Source organism: Nansenia antarctica, assembly GCF_963989245.1.
Source record: "Nansenia antarctica genome assembly, chromosome: 8".
NCBI lineage: Eukaryota > Metazoa > Chordata > Actinopteri > Argentiniformes > Microstomatidae > Nansenia > Nansenia antarctica.
In genome coordinates this window covers 30,511,171-30,526,710 of record NC_137678.1, presented here as the reverse complement: position 1 = coordinate 30,526,710, position 15,540 = coordinate 30,511,171, and the positions used below count along the sequence as shown (strand labels likewise).

At 40.8% G+C, this 15,540-nt stretch overlaps 1 protein-coding gene and 1 pseudogene across 2 annotated transcripts in view; both read left to right on the top strand.

The window, feature by feature from the left end:
• LOC308163483 (EF-hand calcium-binding domain-containing protein 4B-like) overlaps positions 1 to 7,562 on the top strand; it is a gene marked incomplete at both ends in the record, with an annotated part of 26,927 nt that extends 19,365 nt beyond the window's left edge. Inside the window, one exon of the mRNA XM_080537665.1 lies at positions 7,425 to 7,562. Coding sequence (XP_080393791.1) covers positions 7,425 to 7,562 — 138 coding nt within the window. The remainder of the gene's footprint in view (positions 1 to 7,424) is intronic.
• LOC308164114 (NLR family CARD domain-containing protein 3-like) overlaps positions 1 to 15,540 on the top strand; it is a 141,191-nt pseudogene that overhangs the window by 114,698 nt on the left and 10,953 nt on the right. The gene's annotated exons all lie outside the window — the stretch shown is intronic.

Sequence of the window (15,540 nt, the reverse complement as noted above, 5' to 3'; positions counted from 1 at the left end):
AGATAAAGTATACCACAATCCCTCTTCATGCTGATGTTATGTCAGGGTTTGGCCACAAGGTGGTACTCTTGTCTGCAGATGTGATTCTGCAGTAAAAGTTTAATTGGTTCCTGGTTGTCCTGGTAACTGTAACGACTGTGTGTGCTATCATTTAGCTCACATTAAGATGGGATCAATCAATCTGGAACAATCTAGAGCAGGGGTCTTCAACCTTTTTCAACCCAAGGACCCCTTGGATGAGAGACAAACAGAACAGGGACCCCCACATGTAATATATATATATATATATATATATATATATATATATATATATATATATAAGCCTATAATAACTTTTATATTTACTTCATTCACCTTTTATTTCACCATATTAACCTATTTATATACTGGGTTATTAGCCTATATGTGTTTATGATTGATAAAACGTTCATGCATAATTATGATTGGTTAGTATTATTATTATTATTATTATTATTGTTTTTGTTGTTGTTGTTGTTCTTGATGAGGCTTATATTTTCTATTATTATTATTTTTCAACAATGAAACTTTTAGCTTCAGGAAGCAAGGTATGCCTACCTCCTGGGTGGAGGTTGTCAGGCAGAGCATCATGTCATCCTCAGGCTGCAGTCTGGAACTGTATTTGCTCTTCAGGTAGGTGAGGGAGGAGAATCCTCTTTCACAAAGATAAGTTGTTGCAAAAGGCAAGAGGCTCACCATGGCCTTTGCTGTCAGTTGGGGGAAGTATTTCTGGCAATGGATCCAGAACTGGGTGAGGGGCTGTGACTCGTACACATTCTTGTGTGTACTGTCTATCAGCTGATCTTCCTCAGCGGCTGTCAGGTTTGAGCCGTCGGATGCATTGTCTTTGAATGATAACCGTATCCATGTCTTGTGCTTTCTCCAAGACTCAGTCTCAGAAAAGTACTTCTCAAATTGACTTTCGAGTGCCTCCAAGTGATCAACAATTGCGCATTTCACATCAGGCGAGGGCGCATTGAAATGCGCAGCCAGCTCCGCGCGGTTTTGGCCAACCAGAATCTCGAGGATAGCTGTGCGTAATTCAAAGACGCGCGCCAATACTGATCCACGGGAAAGCCATCTGACCTCGGAATGGTAATGGAGCGCGTTGTGTTCCTCTCCTATAGCGGCGCATAGAGAAGCAAAGAGGCGGGTTTGTTATTATCAAACTAGTAACTAAATTAGTAACGTTATGCTAGTTATTAATTAACGTTAATTTCGCAATGAAGACCGAACTGCAGCGTTTTAGCCAACACCTAGCTTGCTAGACAGGTGTGTTTTTTTTCCAGCTGACGTTATGTTAGACTCTAGAATCATGGGCATCATTTATTTTGTAAATTGTTTTTGTCAGAAGTAGCTTATTATTGCCTATTAATGCTTGTACCTTACTCAATATCATTTTTGTTATATATTTTAATTCTCACTGATTATTTTGGTGAAAGTTGTCAATTATTATGACAGAAATTGGCGGACCCCCTGCAGTACCTCTGCGGACCCCCTAGGGGTCGCGGACCCCCGGTTGAAGACCACTGATCTAGAGTACAGTACAGCTCGTTGTTCTGGTGCCGTTCTGACAATTTAAAACATATTTTGACAACCTCAAATATGTCTCCCTTGTAAAAGAGACCGTGATTGATCTCAATGGGACACCCTGCTAAAATAAAGGTTAAATGCAGGGTTCGAGTAATAAGCTGAGCTTTGTGGGGGTCTCCAAAATAACAGTGCGAAATGTTCTCATGCACGCGCGCAAATCATGCCCACAGAGCGATGGGACTTAGAAGTTTTAATTAGCCATAGGCTACTCATTTCACCACATCAACAGCACCACATGAAACAACAGCTATAAACGATAGTCACGGGTATCTCGGCCAATCATTTTGTTGTTTTTGCTGTACAGTCCATTCACTTTCCCTGTTAGCACGACACATTGTCCACATCTCCATTTCCAGTGACATCGCACCTGACATAAATAATCATGTATGCTCGTCCATGGATTGTGCTTTCATCTAATGTTATGCTACTGTCTACGGGAATCAAGTGATTTGACATTAGAAATTAATTTGTTTTTCATCTCTTGTGCAATGTGCTTTACAATCTGGGCACATGAATGATCGGATTGGTGAGTAGGGCCGACTGTATCGGTATCCTTTCTTTAGCGTCAGTATAGGCTGCCCTGAACGAACTAGCTAGTCTGTCTCCTTATACATACTGGAGGTGAGTTCTGCTACTTTCTTCGGAAGCACTTGCTTTTGTTTGAGCTCTGCTCTTTCAACAGTTTCAACGTTAGGTGTCATAACAGGTGCAGCTGAATTCAAGTTTGGTTTCTTGGATGAAAACCCGAAACTTTCCAGGCTTGTCGACTCGGTCGGCAGCAGTGGCCTTTTTTTGGGCGGCATGATAGCTAGCTACTGAATGTTTTCTTCTCAATAATCGTGTTTTCACGTTCGCAAGCTCTCAACGATCATATTCTGATGTTGCACAATATTCTACTGCGCCCCATAGTGTCTTGGTGGTAAAGTGCAGGCAGTCAAAGACATTTTTGATCAAATAATGGTTGTGGTAATGTATTATTAGCGACCCCCACAGATGTATGATTTTACTGCTTTCATGGGAGCTCAGACCTTCCTTATGGGAGCTCAGCTCCCATTGGCTCCCACATAACTCGAACACTGGTTAAATGACATAAAACTAAATTATCTGAAGAGTTGTTTGGACACAGCAGTTGCAGGAATGTAAAGACTCAGTCCTATTGTATGCTGATGTGGGTGATACAATCTGGCTTCTTATCTTACAGAAGTTTAACTATTTAAGTTGGAAGATCCTGAACCAACCCTTTAAGTACATTGTACATTTTTCATTAATGTCTGTGTAATATTATAAAGATTCATTTCACAGACAGATTAGTTGGTTTATTTGAATCACTTACTTATCTTACATTATAAAACAGAAGATTTTTTTGTTGGTTTAATCAAAGTGAGCCATTATCTTATGTATTTCATTTGACTTGTGTTTTACCACATCAGTCAGTTAAGAGCAAATTCACCTAATGATCATTGTCATCACAATTCATGCTGTATTTGATACACTGGTGATGATACATCAGAAAATACAATTTTGCCTCCTGCCGTATATCCAAGTTGAATAATGAACACGAGCCACAGAACACTGTAGATACACAGTGGAGTTTTGGCTGGTCAGTGAGTGGTCAAGGCCTCGACACACTTATCATTCATTTATTCACCTACATGTTAGATAGAGCGATCGATAGACAATGAAGACCAACATGTTTCAGATTAGTTTATTTGGTAGGAGACTTGAGTCCAAGGTGCAGTCAAGTCAAATTACCAGTTGCTGCTGCAATTAAATCTTTTTTCAAAAAACAACTCCCAATTCAATATTCCTCCATAACAATTCACCAGCCCTATTGAAAGGCAGCTGAAAGCCAGAATGTGGGGGCAACTACACCAAGCTTTGTTGTTGATCTATGATAACGAAGATGATAACTTATACATACCATCAATATACTGTATGTCTTACACATACCCCCATCAATATTGAGACTTGTGCTTTTTTGGACCAAAACAGTGTTTGTAATCATAAATTAAATATTGCTACTGATCATTCCTTGATCGCTACTGAATAAACAGTCATTTCCACCATAAGAAAGCTTGAATTGTATCGTGCACCTTTACATTACAATGATTCTAATGTATTATTATGATTTGTGTCATAAATAGTGAACTATCATTTTATTAGGCAAATAGTTTGACCTAATGTTACCCTCTATTTTGCCATCATTGCAATACACAACATCTTCTCTTTTCTTTTATTCTTCAGGTCATCACCCACAGGTTCCTCTAATATCAAATATTTTAATTTGCATATTTTGAACCCCGCTGTGCATCTGGGGACAGAAAGGCTGACAAGACTTTAGTTAATGACCTTGGAATATTCACATTTTGATAGTAGTTCATCAATAAGGGGACCCAGTCAACATGAAGAAAGCTCTTACCGAAATGATACCAGACTTACTTAACAAAAGATCAGAATTAGCAAAAGACTAGCAAATTGCCTTATTTTTACATCATATTCCTCTTTATTTACCACTCTGTTTTTCAAATAGATCTGAGATGCACTTGTACATCAGGCTCATACGTGTGTGTTTGCTACATGCTTTTGCCATTACTTATCAGCATCATATCTGCGATTATACTTTACAGTAAAGAGTTAAAATAATGCTGTAAAGATTGTTGCCAAGGGGCTCAAGATCAGGTGGAGAATGGAGACCAAGGGGCTCAAGATCAGGTGGAGAATGGAGACCAAGTGGCTGAAATACAGACGCCCAATGGAGGCCGAAAGGCTGAAACGCAGACGGGCTGTAAACGTTGCTGTTCTATAAATGTTGCTGTTCTATAGTTGCATACCTTAGCACGGTACTATGTGCACCATTGCTTTGGGTGGCGTCTGTGCTGATCGATGGGGATTGGTACCTGTGCTGCAGATATAACCCTCCTCCAGACCAAGCAAAGCTTCCCTGCATGAACAAGAGTGACCTCACCCTTGATGAACAATTGACTATTTATGAGATCAAGAATTACTCATCTGTAAGTATTATTTCATGATTAATTTGCTTTGCTTTAGCTTTTGATGTTAAATGTATTGATCGTATTAACCCGAACATTGATTGTTTGTTTTTTCAGATCTCTGGATTGTGGGTGGTTTTTGTTATTGCTTCACTAATACTCATTGGAACCTGCCTCTCTGAAAAAAATCAAGCAACAAACAGAACAGGTACTGAAGGTTCAAATGAATCCATCCTTTGAATTTACATCCGCTTCATAATAATGTCTAGCTTTTAATTAGCACAATGGCAAAAGGGCGCCTCAGAAATAGTTATATGTGACACGGTTTCATTAAAAGGTCCGCATCTCGGCAATTGTGAAAGCTCGCAATCGAGCCAAACAAGTCTTGTTGTGAAAAAAATGGTTTTCCGGTTTTTGGCATAGGACCAAAATTGAAGCGATGAAGAACCCACTCGATATCATATCCAACAGTTTTACATTCATTAAATACCTACATTTAGTTAGCAAAGTCGGGTGGGGGGGTATTAGTGTGGCAGTGTGTGTAGCCACGCCCACCCCAGCTGTATGTAAGGAGCCATGTGCGTGTGGAGCTGTTTGTTGACAAGTTTACAAGATGGAGGCTGAAGCTCTCGCTAATGCTATCAACAGAATTTCATAAGCAGGCAGAAATGTCGACAGTGGGCAATTAATGAACTCCTTAATATTGGACTATACATAATGCAGGGCTCTCAAGTTTTGAACAGAGTTCAGAGTGAGATTTTGGCGGCGGCGGGGGGGACGTTCTTTGGCTTGATGTCCCTTGCCTTCCACATGCCTGCTTATGTCCCTCACGCCTTGATGGGCACAGGAGCTTTCTTGTCTGCAGACTGAGCACCAGTAGAAGGAGCTGGTGGTTCCCATGGTGATGAATGGCCATCGAGTTGACCACTCCTTCTGAAAGGAACACCTATAGGTGGCTGCTCCACTTAATCCCCTTTTCCCTGACATCTTTGAAATAGACAAATGCAATAATTAATACTATGCATAAAATATAAGGAAATAGCCTAGTAGGCCAAAGGTTTTCACAATGGAGAGGTTGTGCCAGGGGTGGGAAAGGAAAAACAAAAAATATTCCAAATGATTATTATGGGTATTGTTATAAAAGTATTATGCAGTGTTGAAGAAGAGGTTTGCCTGCCTCTGGTTCCAGTATAGGCTACTACTCCGCTACTGCATCTCAAAGCTCACAGTATCGTGAGTGAGTCAGTTACCTCAGTCAGGCTCTCTCTCAGCGCGCGTTATCGTGGTAACGAGAAACTCGCGCGGAAATTATGAGATGTGTAAAAGTATTTTCGGTTCATTATGAAACTGTGGCGGGACCAATTAGACTGGCAGGCCGCCACAGTCTAGATAATTAATGGGAAACATTGGCTGTGCTTTTGTAGTAACTCGTTACTGCCCAACACTGGCAGGGATTCAACCGGTTAGCTAGGCTAGTTCACATACTCTGGTCAAACTGTTAGTTAACATACCAGCTGCCTGGACACATATATTCCCCAGCAACGGAAATCAATGATGAGATGACTTACTGTACTCATAGGATATAGTCTTCTCCCACGTCGACCGGTCTGTAGCCACTTCGAGATGTGAATGATCAATTCAAATAATCTGTCCTCTTCTGTGTAGCGAGCATCTGAATCAATAGCTCCAGTCAGCCCGTGTCGTTGGAATCAGAACGTTGTTTGTTGTAGCGGGGATATCAACATTTTACCCGGATACAGCAATGCTATTATTTTCTGATTGGCTGTTCGGTAGCTATATATTTTTATTTGATTAGCTGGTGCGTGGCATTCTGCGCAACTTGGTGGGCGCCCCAGGTAATTTCTCTGCGTGAGAAATACAAGGTGTGGCGTGTGAGCGTGTGAACGGGTTGAAATGCGTGTGTCTCACGCCCAATGCGTGAGACTTGAGAGCCCTGCGTTATGTATAGTCCAATATGAAGGAGTTCATTAATTGCCCACTGTCGATATTTCTAGCGGCTTCATAAATTCGGTTTATAGCATTAGCTAGAGCATCCGCATCCATCTTGTAAATTTGTCAACAGGTCCAGGTGGCTACTTAAATACAGCTGGAGTGGGCGTGGCTACACACACTGCCACAATAATACGAATAATACCCCCCACCCGACTTTGCTAACTAAATGTAGGTATTTAGTGAATGTAAAACTGTTGGATATGATATCGAGTGGGTTCTTCATCGCTTAGTTTGTCGTCCTATGCCAAAAACCGGAAAAACGAATTTGTTCACAACAAGACTTGTTTGGCTCGATTGCGAGCTTTCACAATGGCCGAGATGGGGACCTATTAATCAAAACCTGTCACATATTTTCGATTCTGATGGGGCAAGACTGATGAACAAAGCTCGTTAGGTATTCAAGTTATAATCCTCAAGATACAATGACTATAGTGTGTAAAATAGAGTATAGAGTGTAACAAAACGAGCGAGAGAGAGCTTTCAGAAGGCTGTGAGAATATCTTGATCCTTATTCCGTATTCAAACATGAGCATTTTGTAATGCTCTGCGGTATAGAATGATATGCTGTAGTTTGGAATAAACATTCTGCTTCACCAAAGAGTGTAGTAATGTTGTCACTTGTCAGCTCTCGTCATCCCATTTCTATTTTCAACCCTCTGGGTATTTCCCTGATGGCCCAGATCTGATCAGATCAGGGATGGGATGACAACCAACCAGCACACTTCGGTTTTAGAACGCGTCTTGCTCTTCTTGCTCTACCGTACAGTCTTTCTCACCGTCGAACGTTGTCTGTGCTTCTGTGTTGCTCAGAACGGCACGCTCTACCACGTCATGACCCAGAAGTGTGTCCAGGCGGTCGACAAGACTGACAACGGCAGCCCTGCACCTGCTCTACGGCCCTGCTCTGACTCCCCCCACCATAAGTGGTTCTTTGAGGAGAGAACGTAGTGTGGTGATGGTTGAGGGAGGCAAACCAAAAACCTCAATCCCCCCCCCCCCCAGCAACCACCAAAATGGTAATAATCCTCATTGTGTCCTTCTGCTGAGGAGACGGGCACTTGAGGAGAGACCGAGAACTGAGAACGCACGTTTGGGGTGTTGCTGGACAGCTTTTTGAGTGTAATATTAACATATCTACTCCTCGTCCTTGGTTTTTTTTTTGGGGGGGGGGGTGTTATTTGTTTTTGTAGCATTTTGGGAAACTGTGGACATTGGAATGGACTGGTGTTCTTCTGATATCATTTTACATCCAGGATCGGGTGAGAATAAGGACAACAGGACTATCTTAACTGCTGGAGAAAAAAAAAAAAAACATTCATTTGGGCTGTATCCACTGGAGGTTCATTGCACCACATGCACACGATCTGTTCATCTGACTGAGACCAGCTCCTGCCTGTATTTTCATAATAGATGCCTCTCTCTCACCCATAACCACTTAGTGTCAGATATTTTTTTATTTTTGGGGGGCATTGCAGTGGTGTTGAGGTACTTTATGTGGCTCTACAGCTGAATAGTTTCATTGTTTCTTTATGTCAGACTCACCTTCTGGGAGCCAAAGCTTCCATCTTGTTTGTTGATTCTTCCCCTCAACCATGTTCTCATTTTTGGGGATATGAATCGCTGTCTAAATGTTCAGGTATTTTGAGAACATGTAAGGTCTTTGTTTTATATATGTTCTACGTCCTAATATGGCATTTACCGGTAATATGACCTGCAACCTAACCCTTAACTACTGATAATGGGTGTAAGTCCTATCCATTATCCATCCCAATTATGATAGGATTATTATCACTGGAGATTTTAATTTTCATGTTGATAATGAGGCTGACTTGAGGGCTAGGGATTTTATTGACCTCTTGAAATCTATGGATTTTTTGGTCGCCCCGCCCACCACCGGTAACATGGCAGCATAGACAAACTCGGCGTCCACTCTCCTTAAAACTTTTGAAATTCTATGGCTGTATGAAAGCAGATTGCTATTATTTTTTCATGCAAAGCAAATAGGCTAACCTACATATGTTTTTTTTCACTCGATTGTCTTAAGTAAATGCGAAAAACGAGACAAACTGAGGCTGCTAAGAAAGACATGACAGCTCAGCTACACAAAGAACTGGGCGAGGAGAATGCATCCTTGGCTAATGTCATAGAAGCGTCAATGGCAAGATATTTCAAAGAAGCTGATGATAAATCTGAAGCCCGTTTCAATAGACTTGAGAAACGATTAGACACTATGCATTTGACTTTGTCACGGCATACGGAGGATATCAGAAATATTCGCTCAGAAACTAAAAACACACAGGAGCGCATTTCAAATGTTGAAAAGTCATCTGCCTACAAACATGCGAGGCTAAACTAGTCGAGATGGAAGACAGATCACGCAGGGACAACCTAATTATTTTCAATCTTAAAGAGGGAGCTGAAGGCTCAAATGCCCTTTCTTACCTGAATGAGAATATCCTGACATGGTTCCCTATCTTCAAATCTGCACCGCCAGAGCTGATGAGAAGCCACCGTTTTGGGCGTCCACCAAGCCTAGGCTCGGGCAAAGTGCGCCCGCTAATCATCAAGTGCCTCCGCTACACAGACAGGGACCGCCTGCTAGGTGAGGCTCGGAAGAAGCTACCGGAGGTCGATGGCATCCAGCTGAAGTTTGCTGCGGATTACAGCGAGACTACAACAAAACGTCGGAAGCCCTGCTATAAAGTGATGTATGAGGCCCGCACCAAAGGGTTTATGGCTTTTCTTCTCTACCCAGCTACAATCAAGCTCTCCCAGGGAAACAACATCTTCACCTTCCAGGAGCTGGGTGAGGCTGAACAGTTTATCCTAGAACAGTGAATACGATGCCTGGACTGAGCTAGATACTATTTCTCCTTCTACAGGTTTATTCTCTCTCATTCTTCTTCTCCTCCTCCTCTGTGCTAACTACGCTATACGCTCCAAATTGATGGACAAGAACATTTTGAATAATGAGTTGAAACTTTTTTACTTTACTTTTCTCTTTCTGTATAAATGCTATTTATGTTAATGAAGGAAACTTTTGATTTATTTAACTTAGGCTATTCTCTCATTGGCTGTTATGTTCTGATTTAAAGGTTCTGATTTAAAGGTTCACTTAGATGAATCACAGGGCTCTTAGCCTACTGTAGGGCTTGTTCCATGGCCAGCGTAACATTTATTTTTGAATGGAGAGTGGAGGAGCTATGCCTGTTTCATGTCTACCGGACAATATAGGCTATAGTTAGGTAACGTTAGTATGATATCGTTCCTTCAGATATCATTAAGGTGTGGGTTAAGGTCTACTAGTAATAGTGGGTTAGGCGCGCGTCTGGTTTGGGAAGACGCATCAGCAGTGGTGGGTTGGGTAATGGGTATGGGTTTGTTTATTATGTTTGAGTGATGTTGTTTTTTTTGTTTGTTTGTTTTTTAGTTTTTTAGTTTCTTGTTTTGTATTGTCTTGTCTATAGCTTGGTCACCTTCTCAATGTACCCTTTACAATGTACCTACTTATGTTATAAACCATGCCTATGATCCCTCCTAATGTATCACAACAGATTGGAGGAGTGGTCAAGTTTTCCAGTTGGAACTGTAAAGGCATAAATCAACCAATTAAACGTAGCAAAGTACTTGGGCATCTTCAGCATTTGGGAGTTCATATTGCTTTCCTTCAGGAAACTCACCTTAAATCACCTGATCATACCAAGCTTCGGGGGAGATGGGTGGGACAAGTGTATCATTCATAATTTCAAAGCAGATCCAGAGGTGTGGCAATTCTAATTCATAAGTCTGTTAATTTCATTTGTTCTGGTGTCTTCTCTGACCCCAATGGTAGATCTGTGCTTGTAACTGGGAAACTGTATGGCACCCCGGTGATCATGCTTAATATTTATGGCCCCAACTGGGATAATAATGGATTTTTTAGATCAGTGTTTTCCTCGATACCTGACTTGTCCACACACCATCTTATTGTAGGGGGGGATTTTAATTGTTGGCTTAATCCATCATTAGATCGCTCATCTACCAAAACTACAACACCTTCAAATTCCTCTAAAACCATCAAATCCTTCATGGATGAGTTTTCACTCTCAGATCCTTGGCGTTTTCATAATCCAACTGATAGAGCATACTCTTTTTTTTCTCATGTCCACCATACGTTTACACGTATTGATTATTTCCTGATTGATAATCGCCTCATTCAATCTGTACTATCCTGTACATATGATACTATTGTTATATCAGATCATGCCCCAGTTTTAATGGATTTACAAATTAAGGGATGTGACAACACCCGCCCACCTTGGTGTCTGAATACTGGCCTATTATCAAATGAAGACTTTGTTGTCTTTCTTTCCAAGCAGATAGATTTTTTTATGGACACTAATAAGACGCCAGGGATCTCGGCTTCTTTACTGTGGGAAACATTGAAGGCATATCTGAGGGGAGAGATCATTTCTTATAGTGCGCATGAAACAAAAACTAGGAGGAAGAGATTGCTAAATCTTACTACACAGATCACACAGATCGACAAAGTGTACTCTGTCACTCCATCGCCAGACTTATATATATCTTGTTACAAGCAAAATATGATCTTCTTTCTACCACCCAAACTGAAGAACTGTTATTGAAATCTAGAAGCAGTTACTATGAATACGGAGACAAAACAAACAAACTACTAGCTCACCAATTAAGACAGATATCGGCGTCACATTTGATCCCACAAATCCAAATTCCGACAGGTATAACCACAGATCCGCAACAAATTAATGATCAATTTAAGCAATTTTATACCTCACTTTATACTGCTGAGCAACCTAATGATCCCTCTACCTTTAACACTTTCTTTGACCCACTTGACATTCCCACGGTTGATTCTGACTTGGCTAAGAAACTAGATGAGCCTATCACTATAGAGGAACTTGGGAGAGCCGCTCATGCCATGCAGGCAGGTAAATGCCCAGGCCCTGATGGCTATCCTATTGAATTCTATAGCAAATTCTTTGATAAACTGGCCCCAACCCTTATGGATATGTATAATGAGTCATTTCAACATCTCAAATTGCCACACACACTTACTCAGGCCTCAATTTCTTTAATCCTGAAAAAAAACAAGGACCCTCTTTTATGTGGGAGCTACCGCCCTATAAGTTTATTGTCAGTAGACCTGAAACTTCTCTCTAAATTATTAGCTATGCGTTTAGAACCTGTTTTACCCTCTATCATCTCCCCTGACCAGACCGGTTTTATACAAAACAGATACTCATTTTCCAATATTAGGCGTCTTCTAAATGTCATGTATAACCCCTCCACTTCATCAATGTCAGAAGCTGTGATCTCGCTCGACGCCGAGAAGGCCTTCGACCGGGTCGAGTGGGGCTACCTTTTCCACACTCTGGAGAAGTTCGGCTTGGGTAGAACTTTTATTAGCTGGGTGAAATTACTTTATACATCCCCCACAGCCTCAGTCAGAACCAACCACACCTATTCTGAATACTTTCCCCTTTTTCGCTCCACTCGTCAAGGCTGCAACTTGAGCCCATTACTATTTGCCATTGCAATCGAACCATTGGCCATTGCTCTCAGATCGAACCCTCGCATAACTGGGATTAGTAGATTCGGTGTTGAACAGAAGACTTCTATGTACGCAGATGATTTGCTCTTATATGTTTCTAATTTATCAACCACCACTCCAGCTACCCTTGACACACTTAACTCATTTGGTAAAATATCTTGCTATAAACTTAATCTGGACAAAAGCGAGCTGTTCCCTATAAATGCAGAAGCCCGTAACTACCCTTTACACACTTTGCCTTTTAAAATCGCCCCACTCGGTTTCACATACCTTGGCATTTTTTTTTCAAATAAATTTGAGGACTTATTTAAATCAAAATGTTCCCCTCTATTGACCAAACTACAAGAAGATTTTGAACGATGGTCATTATTACCTCTGTCTGTATCTGCACGAGTTAACTCGGTCAAAATGAACTCCCTACCAAAACTCTCATACCTTTTTCAATGTTTACCAATTTTTCTTACACAATCATTTTTTCGTAAAATTGACAGCCTGGTATCAAAATTCATCTGGAACGGTAAAGTTCCTAGGCTAGGTAGGAAGTTATTGCAGAGACCTAAACCTCAAGGAGGCCTGGCCCTGCCTAATTTTAGGTTTTACTATTGGGCAACCAACTTCAGAGTTTTACAGTTTTGGGCTCGGTTTGAGAATTCCCCTTTATTACCTGGGTGGCTGAAGCTGGAAACCTCCTCTTCTATCCCTGCGTCACTGACAGCTCTTGCACATGCACCTTTAAACTTCTCCTCTACTCTATACACAAAAAAGACTATTGTTAAATCAACACTCAGGATCTGGAATCAGTTTAGGAGACATTTTGGTTTAAAATCATTTTCTTTATTAGCCCCAATTGCGGCTAATCCTGTCTTTCCCCCCTCCTTGATGGATAGAGGTTTTCTATCCTGGTCCACTCTTGGTATTACAACATTCAGGGATTTATATATAGAAAACACATTTGCATCATTTGAACAACTGTCTGAGAAATATTCACTCCAGAGACTACATTTCTTTAGATACTCGCAAATACGTAGCTTTATCCATAATATCAATCCTCAATTTCCCAATCTCCCAGTTGCCACCCCTATTGACCCCTTTCTGAAACCTGTACTTATACAAAGGGCATTATATCTGTTATGTACAACTTTATTTTTACATTGCGCCCTTCCTCATTGCAAGATATAAAAAGGAGATGGGAGGAGGACCTAGGTGGAGAAATTACAGAAGACCTGTGGGAGAAAATTCTACGTAGGGTCCACTCGTCATCAATCTGCGCTAGGCATGGGCTGATTCAGTGCAAAGTTGTCCATCGCACACATTTGACTAAGGTTAGACTAGCTAAGATTTATGATGATGTCGAGCCCACCTGTGACAGATGCCACCAGGCCCCTGCCACACACAGTCACATGTTTTGGTCCTGCCCCTCCCTACATAATTTTTGGTCTGACATTTTCCAAACCATTTCAAAATGCATTGAAACTCCGATCTGGCCAACGGCCCTAACAGCTTGTTTTGGTGTGCTCCCTGCCAATCTCTCACTACCATCATATAAAGCTGGCCTGGTCGCCTTTACAACGCTTCTGGCCAGACGTTTGATTTTACTGCAGTGGAAATCCACCAATCCTCCATCTCACTGTGTGTGGCTTAGGGACATTTTATACTTTATTAAAATGGAGAAAATAAGATGTGTCAGGGGGGGATCAACACTTAGATTTTATAAAACGTGGGGTTCTTTCCTTAACTATATTAGGGCCTTACACCTGCCAGATGCTCCATAAGGAGTAGACCATCTGGTAGACCTACCTAAAATTACTCAATTGGGACAGCTGGGTTAGGTTGAATGTGTGTGATTAACTAGTGGAACCATTTATACGGGCCACATATATTTCTGACTCTTGACCACTATACATTAGGCTACTGCTTATTTGTTTTAGGGTATACAGACAATGTATTTGAATATCTGGACATCCAAGCTATGTGATGTGTGTTTGTTAGGTGTGGTTTCTCTTTTTTATTTTAAACTTTATTTTATTTTACTTCATTTATTTTTTACGTCCTTTTTTGTTGTTGTTGTTGTTGTTGTTGTTGTATGCGTCTGTGGGTATATATGGATGCTGTATCATTTGATAACCTCTCTGGCTGCTCATGCATTTGTATGACCCACTATTTTATGTTTTGGAAAATGATCAATAAACAAATATATATATATATATATTAAAAAAAATAAAAAAAATCTATGGATTTTATCCAACATGTCAATGAACCCACTCACAATCATGGCCATACCCTTGATCTTGTGATTACAAAGGGTCTTGAGGTCTCAATATCAGGTATCAGCGACCTGGCCCTCTCTGACCATTACTGTATTTTCTTTACCATTGTAACACGTAAAGCTGAAAGCAATGCTTGTTAAAAAACGTTATCTTACCCCTGCAGTGGCTGAGAATTTCAAAGCTTTAATGAACAGTAATCACACAACTCCCACGTTATATGAAAACGACTTAGTAATTACCTTTAACAATAAAGTAAAAATGGCCCTAGACTCCCTGGCACCTACCAAACTAAAAAAGGTTAGTAACATGGCGTAACAGTGAAATAAATCTCCTAAAGAGAACATGTAGGAAAGCTGAGCGCAGATGGAGAAAGAGCAAATTACAGGTTGATCAGAATATTTTTAAAGAACATCTATCTGCCTTTAATTTGGCAATGCGAAATGCTAGGAAAAATCACTTCTCAAATATAATATCTACAAACAAGAATAACCCCAGGATCTTGTTTTCGACAATTGATTGCCTTGTAAACCCTGCTCCTAGAACACTAGACGGCGCAGCCTCTGTCACCAAATGCGAGGAATTTGCAGCCCACTTCAGGGATAAGATAACAAATATGTGTATTTCTCAGGAAAGACTAGGTTTGTGTAACACTGTAGACCCGCCACCACAGAACATGACTATGAGCATGTTCACCATGATTAGTACTGAAACATTAGGTAAAATTGTGTCACAGCTTAAACCATCTACGTGTCCTCTTGACCCTATTCCTACCACCTTTTTTAAGGACATTTTTGAATCTGTGTCTGATGACATACTAGGCATTGTAAACCACTCCCTACTTAAAGGGATATTTCCAGCGGCGCTTAAAACTGCCCTGGTTAGACCCACCCTGGAGAAAAGTAACCTAGATCCTTCTGATCCAAAAAACTGTAGACCAATATCCAATCTCACTTTTCTAAGCAACATTTTAGAAAAGGCAGCGTATAAACAACTTCATAATTCTTAGTCTTAAATAATAGGTATGACCCACTTCAGTCAGGTTTCCGATCATACCACAGCACAGAAACCGCTTTGCTTAAGGTAACTAATG